Raw genomic sequence first — 12762 nt, 5'->3', positions numbered from 1 at the left:
GGCTGGCTGTGGAGGAAAGGCGGAGCTGTTTCTCAGGGGCTCAGTGCGTGGCATGCTGAGCTCTGAGAAGGGACTTGGGCAGTGATACACTCATTCACTCACTTCCTCATTCAAGCATTTTCCAAGTCCCCACTGTGTGCTATGGCCTGTGCTGACTATGGGTGTTACACAGGAGCACACTCCTGATGTGTGTCCAACTCTTATAGAGCTGACAGCTAGTTTATGGGGGCAGATAAGGACCTTGCAGCAGTAAAAGCATGACAGAGACATCAAAACAGGGTGCTGTAGAGCCTGGGGCTATAGTGGAAAGTGCTTGGTTTAGCCGGAACTCAGGAAGAGCACTAGAAACCTAGGCAGAGGTAGGGTGCACAGAGATCTCAGTCTGGTACCTCTGTCACCTGAACTGCTGAGTGTGGGCTCAGATTCTGAATCTAGAGAGAGCTGGTCCTCTCTTTTGGCTACTCTCTCACCAGCTCCACTGTAGCCTCAGTGCCTCTTCTCTGTGCTTACTGGCTGTAATACCACTTCCCCTCAAGTCTCCCCTATCCTCTGACAGCCAGTGACTTCCAGGCTCTCCAGGAGCCCCTGGGACTTCAATCCAGACCCCGTGAGTCACCAAATATTGGGTATGGCATCCTTGTGGTAGGCAGACCCACACTGGAGAGAAAGGGCTAGGAGGGCTTGGGGCAGAGGTCTTCGCCTTCTTTTCCCAGGCTTATTCCCAGAGCACTATTTTCCCAAATATCCTCCTGCAGTGCTCTCCTTCCTGTCTTCCCCTCCCCCACGGAGCCTGAAAAGGTGCTGTTTGCCCTGTGCTCGCTCCCCAGGGCAACGGGCCAGGCAGCAGGTGTGTGTGTTGAACAAGGCCATCTCCGGAGCAGAGTGGCTGGAGATGAGCTGTGTTTAAATATTAAAGAAGTCAATCATTAATCAAGCCTGGCTCAGTGCCCAGTTACCCACTGTCTCCATTTGGGAGGGCCTGGGCTGGAGCAGGGAGAGCCATGGGGCAGTTTGTGGGGTTACTTGCATCTCAGTCAGCCAGCAAAGAGCTTTTTGGGGCTGAATTATGCAGCCTGCCACAGGGCAAGCCAGAGGATCAGCAGAGAGGTGTGCTAGCTGGTACACAGCACAGTGCTCATGCACTGAGCACCAATGATTCATAAAGGAATGTCTAGTTCTACTTGGGTACATTTTATAAGGGGACTGAAGCAGGCCCTTTTTTCTCACCATAGTGGAGATTCCTTGGGTACTGCAACCCCAGCCAAACCCCAAAGCTGGGCTCTTGAAGAAAACAAAGCTATGTGAAGAACCAGTTCTGGGCAAGACTTGGGGTAGGGGCTGGGTTGGAGGGACACAGCCACTGGGTCACTAGAGCCATAGTTCCTGAACCTCTGGGGGAAGGAGGTTGGCTTGGAACCCAGGGCACATACGGAATCACACAGAGTCAGTCGCCCATACACATGGCCTCATGTACATAAGTTTGCAAACGCACAATTACAATGTCACATGTACCCAGATCTGTCACAGCTGCACCCAATCGCAGCTGGGCACTGTGCAGGCAGGCTGTCCCCTCCTCTGTCCCCCAACCCTCTCTGGCTTGGCTGCCCCCTTTCTGCCCTCCAGCCTCACCGGTCTCAATGGTGTTTAGTGCCAGCTCCACTGTTCAGCCTTCATCCGTGGAGCCTTCCCACCATGATGTGTGAAAATCCAAATGGTCAGGCTGATTGAGCACAGCATCAGGACAAGGCAGAGGCCAAGCAGTAGCCGCTGTCTTCTGGCAACCTGCTGGGGCTCCATGGTCATTCCCAGGAAGTAGGCAGTGAACAGTGAGCTGAATAGCATGCCTTCTTGGGCCAGTGACTGTTTTTCCACTAAGTACAGCCTGTAGGCCAGCCTCAGGGTCACCACCAACAGGGCACAGCTCAGGATCAGCAGCAGCCACTGACCAAACTTGGCCTGGTCAGGGTTCAGCCGCAGATTCAGGAATGTCACTTTGTTTGTGTCTTTTTCTGTGGAAGACATGGGAGTCTCATAGAGCAGGTGAAAGTAGAGAGGGAGCCCTGGGGTCCCCTGTGGTTGTCAGCGAGGATCTGACTGCCACTGGCCTTCTCCCTCAGCCTCAGGCATCTACCTGCCAAGCCATAGGTGAGGGCATGGCCCTGGAAGGAGGGTGAGAAAGAGGAGTAGGAGGAAGAGGACATGGGCACAGACAGGGCTATGTACACCTCCAGGCAAGGGTCAGGAGGCATGATGCTGACCCTCTGCTCAGATGCCAGCCTGGCAGCCTCGCTGGTTAGTGTGCAAGGAAGCAGCTGAGCCAGGGGCTAGGGCATGGGCTGTGGTCTTTGTTGGAGCTACACCAGGCCTACTTCAGACAGGGGCATGCAGCAGCAGTGCTGTGCGGGTCAAGCCAGGTCATCGATGAGCTGGGGTTAAGGCTGGGTTGGGGTAGGGACTGGCCCAGGGTGGGGTAGGGTGGGGCTGGGGCTGGCCTAGACCTGGGACCAGGGTGGGATTATCAGACCTTCAAAGGAATAGCTGAAGTCTGGCCAGCCCAGGATCTCCCCTTGCTGCACGTTCTCAGTCACCAGCCAGTTCAGCAGGGGTCTGAAGTAGGCCACGAGGGCTCTTGTAGACACGCTGGACTGCCCGGTCAGCTTCTACAGGACCTCTGGCCAGGGCTTGCTTGAGCCCAGTTTTAGAGCATCCCTGGGGGTGTGGGTGCATCTGTGAGGCTGTGTGGGGGCATCAGCCAGTGCTACCGGGACCCTCAGCATGCCCAACCCGGCCCCAGGGCTTGGCTGGTCAGAATCTTCCCATAGTGCTCACTATAGTGCATACAACCACAGGCTTTGAAATGAGACTAATCTGTGTTCAAATCTCAGCTCTGCCACCTAGTAGCTGTGGGACCTTGGACAAGTAACTTAACCTTTCTGAGTCTCAGTTTCCATATCCATAAAATGGAGATAATAATGGTACCTACCTCATAGGGTCACTGTGATGATGAAATTAGCATAGTACTCAGAGCACTGTACCCAGGTAGTAAGTGTTAACTGCTGCTGCTGGTTATTATTGGTCCCAGTACTGGTACTACTATGATTACTATTATTCCTAGTACTGGTACTACTGTGATTATTATTATTATTTTTGAGATAGGGTCTCGCTCTGTTGCCCTGGCTAGTGTGCAGCAGCAGCATCATAGCTCACTGCAACGTCAAACTCACAGGCTCAAGCAATCCTCCTGCCTTGGCCTCCCAAAGTGCTGGGATTGCATGAGCCACCACACCTGGCCTACTGTGATTATTATTATTGCTAGTACTGGTACTACTGCAATTACTATTATTCTCCTGGACTCAACAGGCATAAAGTCTTGAGACACTGTTTCCTGTGAGGTGCCCTAGTCAGCAGGCAGAGGCAGCTCTTCAGCCCTTTCTGGTCTCACAGGGAGGGTGTGGGAGGGTTAAAGAGACCGTGATCGTGGGAGCTGCCCTGCACCACCTGCACCTGCCGTGCTGCACAGATGTCACTCTGTCTCAAGGCACACACAGAACTTGGGGGCACGTGGTTGAGCCTTAGGTTTGGACCCTTGCATACACGGTGGGAGTAAGGGGTGCACTGAAGCCAGGGCTCCAGGCCTCCTCACCCACCCCAGGGCCCCCTGCGGAGGCAGCAGTGGGCAGATGTTGATCCTTCTCAACCTGTTGTTCCCTGGTCTGATTAGGAGAAAGGCCGGGTCTAGAGGCCCAGAGGTCATGGTGTGGGGTCTAGACCAACAGGGCCCAGGTTTAAGACCGACTCAGCAGTCCTGCTTATGGACTGCATAGCCTCAGGCAAACAATTTAACCTCTCTCAGCCTCAGTTTCCTCATCAGTAAAATGGGCGCCATGATACCTGCCCTTCATTTTGGTGAGGATAAAGTCACATAATGACGAAAGAGGGCTTCGTGGCTTGCAAAGACTTATATACATCAGTCAATAAGCAACTGGGAAAGAATGAGGTGGGGAAGCTAAAGATCAGAGGATCCTTGGCCGAAACCACAGGGGAAGAAAAACCACAACTAACTTTAGGTAAGAGGATTTTATCAGACACTGGCTCCTGGGTAACAGGAAGAACCTAGTGGGGGAAAAGCTTCCACCACTGAAAATCTGCTGATTTAGAAATAGTCCTTCTGGTGGGGCAGGACAAGATGTTTGACCAAAGCCCAGCCAACAGCTCATGTGGGCAGCACGTGAGACCGGAGAGCTGCAAAGGTGGCAACTGGGTACTGCTTGGAGCCTTCAACCCCAGAGTGACAACAACGTGCCCAGGGACAAGGTCAGGCCCACCATGGCTCCATGGCTGGCTGAGTGAGGCTGGGGGACTTTGCAGTTCATCCTTCCATTCCCAGAAGAACCAGCCCAGAGCCTGGCCCAGAGCCATCACATTTAGAAGGATGAGTCAAAAGTAGCAAAATCAACTTTTAAGATATATTAGGCAAAAGAACAGCCAAGAATCTTCTCCTTTTCTTTTTCCCCTGCAAGCACTCACCTCGACTCTCTCCTGCACAGACCATCTTCCACTCTGCTGCCATTTCATCCTTCCCAAAGCTCATGGGATGTCCCTTTCTCAGAAACCTCTCCTCTGTCCACTGCCCCAAAAATGGTGTTCAAGGTCCTAAGCCTGGAATTCAGGGTCCTGCCTGACCAAGGGTCTGGACAGTGATGCATGATGAGAGATGACTGACTGACCTCATGCTTTGGTGTCAAATCAGACTGTGGGAGCCTTGTGCACCCTGGGTGGGGTGGGGGCAGGAAGTGATGAGAATAACTGAAGTCAAATGTCCCACCAGTCAGGTGGGATGAAGCGGGAGTTACAATTGAGTTGATATAATGAAAACAGACATCTGCTATTTCTTTCATGCCTACGTTTGGAGACAGAGACCCTCCATGTCCCCTGGCACCACCTCCTAACCCTCTCTGCATTCACCAAAGCCGTTTCCTACTGCTCTGGCTCTTTTCTTGTATTATGGAATTATTTATCCCATGGTCCATTTCCCCCTGCTGGACACAGGGCAGCTGGTCCACATGGGCACAAGTAAATGTTTGCTGAATGAATAAATGACAGGCAGCCAGAGACATGAACGCAGAGAGCAGAGAGGTGCCCTTATGTTCAGCACATTCAGAAAAGCTCCAACCTAGGCAGTCAACTAGAATAAAGCCCTGTGATGGGAAAGGAGGGAAGAGCAAATATACTCAGGAGACGATAGTCAGGCAAGGTGCAGCCCGCCCCACCAGCAAAGCCTGGGGGATCAGTCCTGCAATCCCATCTGGCCTGATGGTCACAGACAAGCTGCATGGTGCAATCACAAATATGCTCATGAAATTTGCAAAGGATACTAAATGATGTGGCAGTGTTAATCCTCTGGGGGACAGGAATAAAACTCAAAATGACCTTGACCAATTAGGGAAATGGACCTATTGAAATCAGTTGAAATTCGACAGGGAAAAGATCAAGTCAGTAGGTGGGTTCCACATCTCCGTGGTTGGAGCACCGATCTTGGAACCAGTAGACCTGGATCTAATCTCACCAGGGTCTCTAATTCTTTGACGGAGGCAGCAGAGTGAAAGATAATGTGTTCTGGAGTCAGTTCTGGGTTCAAAGCATGACTGTGCTTCTTCGTAGGTAAATGACGCACCATCACGTCAACTCTCTTAGCTTCAGTTTCATCATTTGTAAAAGGTGAATGATAATATCCATTTGGCAAAGTTAAGCGCCACTAACATGAAACACAGTGAGGGTGCTCATCAGAGATCCCAGCCTGTAGTATTAACAGTAAATGCTTCGTATTTTCAGCTCAGGCCTCCCATCTCCTCCAGATTTGCTTAAGGACCAAAAACCGCCACTACAGAGGTAGGCATGGAAAGGATGGGCTGAATACCACGTGTGGGAAAAAAAGACTGAGGGGTCAAAGTGGACCACAGTCAGACCAGAAGCACGCCATGAGGCTGGTGTGAAAGCAGCCTGGGAACCGGGTCACAGTGCCTCCAAGAAGCGGTGGGGGAAGCAGAGTGCAACCAAGTGTGCATCAAACACAGCTGAGAGGATAGGAAAGCACCTAGTAAGGGAAGAATGAAAGGGTTCAGATGGAGGACTGAAGGCTGAGGCAGAACTCCAGTGCTGGCTTCCCCTCTGGGACAGTTTGCTTTACTGGGATATGTGAGTGTGTGCGTGTGCACAGGTGTGTGTTAGCAGGAGGGGCTAAACAGTGTCTCTGACTACAGAAGAGGAAATGGGCTTCAAGTAACATAGAAGAGACTGCAGTCTGACGTGAGGAAGAACTTCCACAGGAATATAAGCGCAGTGAAGACCTGCTCAGGGTACCCAGGGTGGCCAGGTGAGGAGAGAGAGCCTGGAGCAGGTCTTCCCAAAAGGGGGATGGCGGGGGCGGGGTGGGACTGAGGACAAATGAGGGAGGAGGGCAGTCACCTCAGGAGTTTCCCAGCTATCTTGGAGTTATAGATGTCACACTGGTGCAATGGGCCCGTGTGGCCTGAGGCCTTGCACAGCGCTTCGTGGAACTGGAACTGGAGCACTAGGCTGAGGAAGTACCTGGTGGAGAAGCATGAGGGGCAGGCTGGAAGGCGGAGACCGGGAGCGGGAAGCCCAGAGCCACATAGGACCTGGCAGCTGTGACATGCAGTGGCCATGAGGGCCCATGTCAGTAGTCACAGCCTGGGTGGAGGAGGCTCCCTGGGCAAGGCCCCGCCTTGAGCTGCTCCTAGAATACTGCGTCTAGAACAGTCCCACCAGCTCTTGTCCCCTGCACAGGATCTAATGTAAAAGCTCAGAGGATTCCAGGGCATGGCCCTCCAAGGCTATGCAGCTGGACAGCAGAAGGTGGGCAGGCATGCAGGTGACTTGTGAACCCAGGGCCTTCCTGGGAATTCTCGGCCCAGCTCCCGTATCACCCAACTCCCAACACCCAGAACTGGCTCTGCCGACAGGGCCCAGACCTTTACCGTATGTAGGTCACACTGGCAGAAATGTGGAACTTGGCACCTGGATCAAAGTCCTCCTCTGAGTGAGGAACGGGGAGGGGCGGGGGGGGGGACACAGAGGCCCTGGTACCTCAACCTGGCAGGGGACAGATGGGGCGTGACAGTGCGCCTGGCGGGCTCTCAGAGCCTTTTCCTTTCCGGAGCACTTGCATGTCTATCAGAGCCAGACCTGCCATGCGGAGGACGCTTAAAGCGTTTGTATTGATTACATAAATGAAAACACATGGGGCTGGGAATCAGACTAAAACGATAGCAGTTAACACCGACCGAGCACATCCTCAGTGCTAGGAACCTCACTGAGCCCCTCACATAGACTCACACGCTCAGCACCACCCTGGCCTCTGGGGAGGGATCTGGAGGGAACAGGAAAGGTCCTTGCTTGCATCCTAACAGTGGGGGATGGATTGTAGACCAATAAACAAGGTCATTTCATCAAGTAAGAAGTGCTTGCCGGGTGCAGTGGCTCACACCTGTAATCCTAGCACTCTGGGAGGCCGAGGTGGGAGGATCACTTAAGCTCGGGGGTTCAGGACCAGCCTGAGCAAGAGTCAGACCCCATTTCTACTAAAAATAGAAAAAAAAAAAAAACTAGCCAGACATGGTGGCACATGCCTGTAGTCCCAGCCACTTAGGAGACTGAGGCAGGAGCATCACTTGAGCCCAGGAGTTTGAGGTTGCAGTGAGCTAGGATGACACTACTGTTCTCTAGCCTTGATGATAGAGAGAGACTCTGTCTCCAAAAAAACAAAAATAAAAACAAGCTGAAAAGAAAACACAGTGACATCCCTGTGGGGTAGGACTCCTATTACTCCCGTTTTGCAGATGAGGAAACCAAGGTCTGGGGATCAGGGCACTGGCTGCAGTACACAGAGCTAGTCACTGGCAGACCCTGATAACTGAAGGTCTGGTTTTGCCCTTCTGAGCTGTGCGATGGGGAAGCTGATCGTTGCTGAGCCTCGTTGTAAAGTGTTGTCTGTAAAATCTTCAGGGTAAGACAAAGTCTATGGAAAGGTTCGTGGTTTTATCGTCGGCTCACTGGAGCCTCCAAACCATCCTCTGGGCTCTACAGTGTCAGGAGCTTCCCCTCTTGGTCGACAGGGCCTGTTCAAGGCCCAGGGAGTCGCCATCCCTCTCACTCAGCCCCGGGGGCCGTCAGCTGGGGGGTGGCCATGGCTGACAGAGGTCCCTGCAGGTGCCTCAGATGGCCAGTGGGGAAAGGGAGGCCTTTGGAGGGGCACAAGGTCAAGACTATGCCGACCCCACCAGTGAGACCCGTCCTGAAGTCAGGGGGTGGAAGGTGAGAGGACAAAAGGAGGAGTGCTCAGCTCTGCCACCCATTGGGCTGCTGTGTGACCTTCGGCTGGTTTTGGAACCTCTCTGGGCTTTGGCTTCTTCCGTGAGAGGAGCATCTTGAATGACCATGACACAAGGTGCTTGTAAAAGGTCAAATAAACATAAGGGCCTGGTGCGAGCCAGCAGGCCACACTGCGACCAGCAGACTTGAGCTGGTCTGTCTGGTGTCTGGTGGATGTGGAGAAGCCCTGGTCACAGGCATTTATTATCTAATCAGTGGCCAGGGGTTGGGCGGGAGGGAGGTGCAGGAGGGCCTCAGGGTTCTGTGCGTACAGAAGCCCTGTTGCAACCATCATGGGAGCTCCCCAGCCAGCCAGGGAGCAGGTGGGGCCAGTGCCAGAGTCTGTTTGTCACAGATGAGGAGACTGCAGCCTAGAGAGGTTAAGAGACCTGCTCAGTGCTGGTGCCGGACTCATGCGGCCTCGCGGTTGCCTGTGCCGGCTCTATGCTCTACGCCACGGTTGCTTTTGTCTGGTGGCAGCAAACAGCCAACACTGCCCTGGGGCTTCCCCAGGCCCCCAGGTCACCAGTACTGCCCGCCCCACTCTGCTCTCAGCGTGTGTGATGGGAACCAGAGCCCAGAGCAGCTGGCCAGCCCACCTGAGGTTCCACCACTCCTGGTTGTAGATGTCCGTCTTGACGGTGCCATCAAAGACCTTCCAGCGAAAGAGATCCATGATGTAGCTGAAGGGGATGAAGGCAATCTTCTCCAGGGCCATGCTCATCAGGAAGTTGACCTCCTCCTCTGGGGAGGGCGGGGCAGTCAGGAGGCGGCTCCTGGGCTCTCCTCCCCGCAGCCTTGCCCAAGAGCTGCGCCGCCCCAGTCCGCACCCTCACCCCCAGCTGCAGCCTCAGCTCAGGCTGTCTTCCCACTGGGCTCTCGGTCCCCGTCACCTGGGTCCTGGTGCTGGAGGCTGAGCAGGCCTCTGTTGAGCAGGTGCTTGTGGGAGGAGGCCGAGAGGGTGATCACCGACCCCACGGCCTCTTCAAAGGCTGGGTTGGCTCCTGCGAGGAAGATGACAGAGAGGTTCTTATACTGCAGGAAGTCCTGGGTGTGGCCCATCTGGTGGGAGATGGAGAGCAGGTCTTCTATGGTCACCTCGGTGCACTTCTTTATCCTGGGGGCAAAGGGCAGGAGTCAAGGAGCATAGGGGTGCCCCAGGGAGGGCGGGAGGCTTCCCTATGCAGACTCCATGAAGGGATTGGGGTGGTCTGGCCGGAGATCAAAGGGGCCTGGGCTGTTGTCTTTTCTCACTGCGGGCCCCATATCCAGCCAGGGACCAAGGCTTTGCCCTCACACCTGCCTCTCCTTCCGGGTTCCGGACCCACTCCGCCTCCCCTGCCCAGCTGCCCCTGCCTGCTCCTTGCCCCCACCTCCTAAGACAGGCAGACAGGGGAGAGCGGGAGAGGGCTGGGAGTGTGGTGCCGTCTGAGCACCTGAAGTCGTCGTCTTTGTAGAAGTTCCAGGCAGAGGCTTGGCAATCCACTTCCTGCCCATCTGTTGGCCTCTGCAGCATGGACTCCCCCAGAAGTTGGGTGGGGTGGGCGGCAGCCCCAAGGAGAAGAATTTTGCAGCCTCTTGAAACATTTTCTCTGGCCTCCAAGTGCTGTGGGGGAGGGGGCGGTGGGGTGCTGCCCGGCTTGCCCAGACGTGCCGAGGGGCAGGGCAGACAAAGGCCAAGCACCGACCTGGCCTTTCATGATCTTTGTGATGTCCTCAGGGGTCTTCTCCGGGAAGGGAAGGACCAGGTCTAAGATGTTGACCCAGGACTGGGCCCACATGTTCCCTGGAAGGGGAGGTCAGGGGCTAAGAGGAGGCAAGAGCCAGTCTCTCCCCTCACTGGGCGCCCACCTTTGCCGACGCAGGGCTCTCACCCAGGAGATGGGCAGGGATGGGCCCCCTCAGGTCGATGACTTTGGGCCCGTAGTGGCAGTGCAGGGCCCGGCGCACGTAGGCGTGCAGGTTCAGGTAGAGCGGCTCCAGGTCTTGCTCCAGGGTGTCAGACTCGTACTGGTAGTGCCACAAGGCCCCCATGTCTCTGTAACCTAGGCCAGGACAGAGACTCCCTAGGTGCTCACCACCTCACCCTTAGCCCTGGCCTGGCAGGCAGGAGACCCAGGCACCTTCCAGGGAAGCCACTCAGCCTCCCTGGCCCTGCATCTGCAAAATGGGGAGAGTACCTCCCAAGGCCACTGTCCGAGTTGAATCAGATCAGAATGGAAAAGCCCCTTGCTTGGCATCGCCCCAAGACCTGCGTGGCATTGAGCTGCGTGGCCTTGTTGCTGAGCTCCACGTATTACTCAAAGATTTTTTTGATCTCGAGTCCCACGGCATCCCGCCAGCCCTGCCAGGCCCACAGCAGCTCCTTCTGGTCCCTGGAGGTGGCCATGATTTCTTTGAGGTCTGTCCCCAGAAAGGAGCCGTGTAGGACCTACTCCCACCTGCCTCTGCCCTCACCCGCCCTGGGTGCCCCCCGGCAAGAGAGCGCTGTTGGAGGTTAGGAGGCCCGTGGGAGGGCCCGGTGCTGGACACTTTGCAGCTGGGGGGGCAGGGCTTGGGTGCTCACCAGGCTCCAGAGGCAGGCAGAGGCCCTCATTCAGGCACACCTGGGCCATACTGTACGTTGTCTCCATGTAGGCCAGAAGCTTGTTGTACTGGGGGGGCCAGGTGTCACCCAGGGCAGGCCCATGCCCTTGGCCCACCCTCAGCGCTAGCCACACCAGCCAGGAGAGGTGGGCTTGGCCGAAGCAACTCCCCGACCTCCTCCCTCAGAGAAAGTTCTGGTCCTGCCCCCTCCTCCAGCCTCCCTCCTGCCCCAGACTGGCTCCCCAACCAGGCCCGACCCACCCACCCCTGGGGCAGGGGAGCTTGTGCCTGGAGGCCAGGGGGCTCCGTCCATCACCTCCTGGAGCTCGTCCTTGGGCAAGGCCGCCTTGCCTATGTCCTGCAGCTTACTCAGCATGCACTTCACGGCCAGGTCCTGGAACTGAGCAATCTTAAATAGGCGCGCCCGGGTGCCAAAGTACACCATGAACTTGGATCTCTCCGCGTCCTTGCGCAGCTGGAAAGAGGGTCACCGTGTTTGTCATGGAGGTTGGGGGAAGGGCAAGTTTTCCACATTGAACTCCAGGGCCGTGGTGCTCCAACACGCTCCCCAAGCCCACATCAAGGGTCCAGAATCATTGAAGATTTGCTAAGAGCGAGAGGGAGGAAGCCTGGTCCTTAAAAGCAAGGAGGTGAAATTCACAAGAGAAAAGAAGCAAGAGATTCTTGCCCAGAGAAAGTTTAGGGCCAGCAAGAGGTCTGGAGCCTGCAGCCTGCCTTGACGTGTACTTTGGGGCTTCCCTCTTTCCTGGAGCTCTGGATGAGGGCAGGAGGTGTGGTCCCCCATACTCCTAAGACCCCTGAGAAGAGCAAGGAGGAAGGGGCTGAGGTGGAGGTGGTACCACACCATCTCCTCTTGATTTTTCTTGGTGATGTTGGTGACATAGTTCCAAGTAGCCTCCATGAACTGGTTCAACACAACCTGGGCTGTTTTGTCATAAAACTGCAGGAATATCCTTGCTTCGGTCTCATTGTAGAAGTCACCTGCAGGGAAGGAGATGGGCACCGAGTTGTCCGGGGAGGGGCCTGCCCTGCCCAGCCCCTTGTCTGCTCCCATGTTTCTTTGGGTCCCAGCCAACCTTTGCTGTCATCACTCTTGACCCTGAGCCATGGCAAGAGCTGCCTGTAACAGAGGAGCACAAGCAGGGTGTCCATCTTGTTCGCATGACCAAGAGAACAGCAGAACAGGGTGAGACTATGGGCCAATCACAAGCCAGCTCCATGTTGTGACATCAGGGGCCATAGGGTCAGCTGTGGAATGTTAGGACTGAAGGGCCCCCACCCACCTTCTGGTCTAGCTATCCCCGTTTTACAGGTGAGGAGACTGAGGTCCAGAATGGTCGAGCCACTCGACCTGTTCGCACAGCTAGCTCACAGCAGAGACATGAGGAGGACCCAGGGCTCTTGAGTTTTTGGCCAGAACTTGTTCTACTCTACTTGGTCACTTCTCCCCAGGGTTGGAGCTGCCCTTGGGCCTTGACCAGGAATTGATGGGACCCCTCCTTCCGCAGGCTGGGACCACCTCTGAGCAAGTGATGGGATGATGGATGGATGGACAGATGAGCACAGAGATGGACATGATATCTCTGGGCCTCCAGACTCTGGGAGCACAGTTGTCTTTCTAGGTTCTTCTGACTTGACCTCTTATGTTCACATTTGTGGCCTTTCTTTCTCTCAATCATCCCCAGGACTGTGCAGGGCCCTCCCCCAACCACCCCCCCCCCCCCACTGACCACCGACACCACTTGTTTCTCCAGGAAGAGCCTG

At 55.2% G+C, this 12762-nt stretch overlaps 1 protein-coding gene across 1 annotated transcript; it reads right to left on the bottom strand.

The window, feature by feature from the left end:
- Positions 1-1297: 1297 nt before the first annotated feature.
- LOC123621200 (angiotensin-converting enzyme-like protein Ace3) lies at positions 1298-12150 on the bottom strand. The gene is given in 17 exon segments (XM_045527034.1): positions 1298-1391; positions 1733-2009; positions 2525-2709; positions 6466-6588; positions 6999-7087; positions 7089-7113; positions 8991-9135; positions 9285-9508; positions 9828-9915; positions 9918-10022; positions 10085-10177; positions 10266-10437; positions 10652-10794; positions 10958-11045; positions 11294-11452; positions 11843-11979; positions 12075-12150. Coding segments are annotated over 17 exon segments (2223 nt in total).
- Between the last annotated feature and the right edge of the window lie 612 nt (positions 12151-12762).

The sequence above is a fragment of the Lemur catta genome, chromosome 15 (genome assembly GCF_020740605.2).
Source record: "Lemur catta isolate mLemCat1 chromosome 15, mLemCat1.pri, whole genome shotgun sequence".
Classification (NCBI taxonomy): Eukaryota; Metazoa; Chordata; class Mammalia; order Primates; family Lemuridae; genus Lemur; species Lemur catta.
The sequence above is the reverse complement of the archived record's forward strand: the minus strand, read 5'-3'. Positions and strand labels throughout refer to the sequence as shown.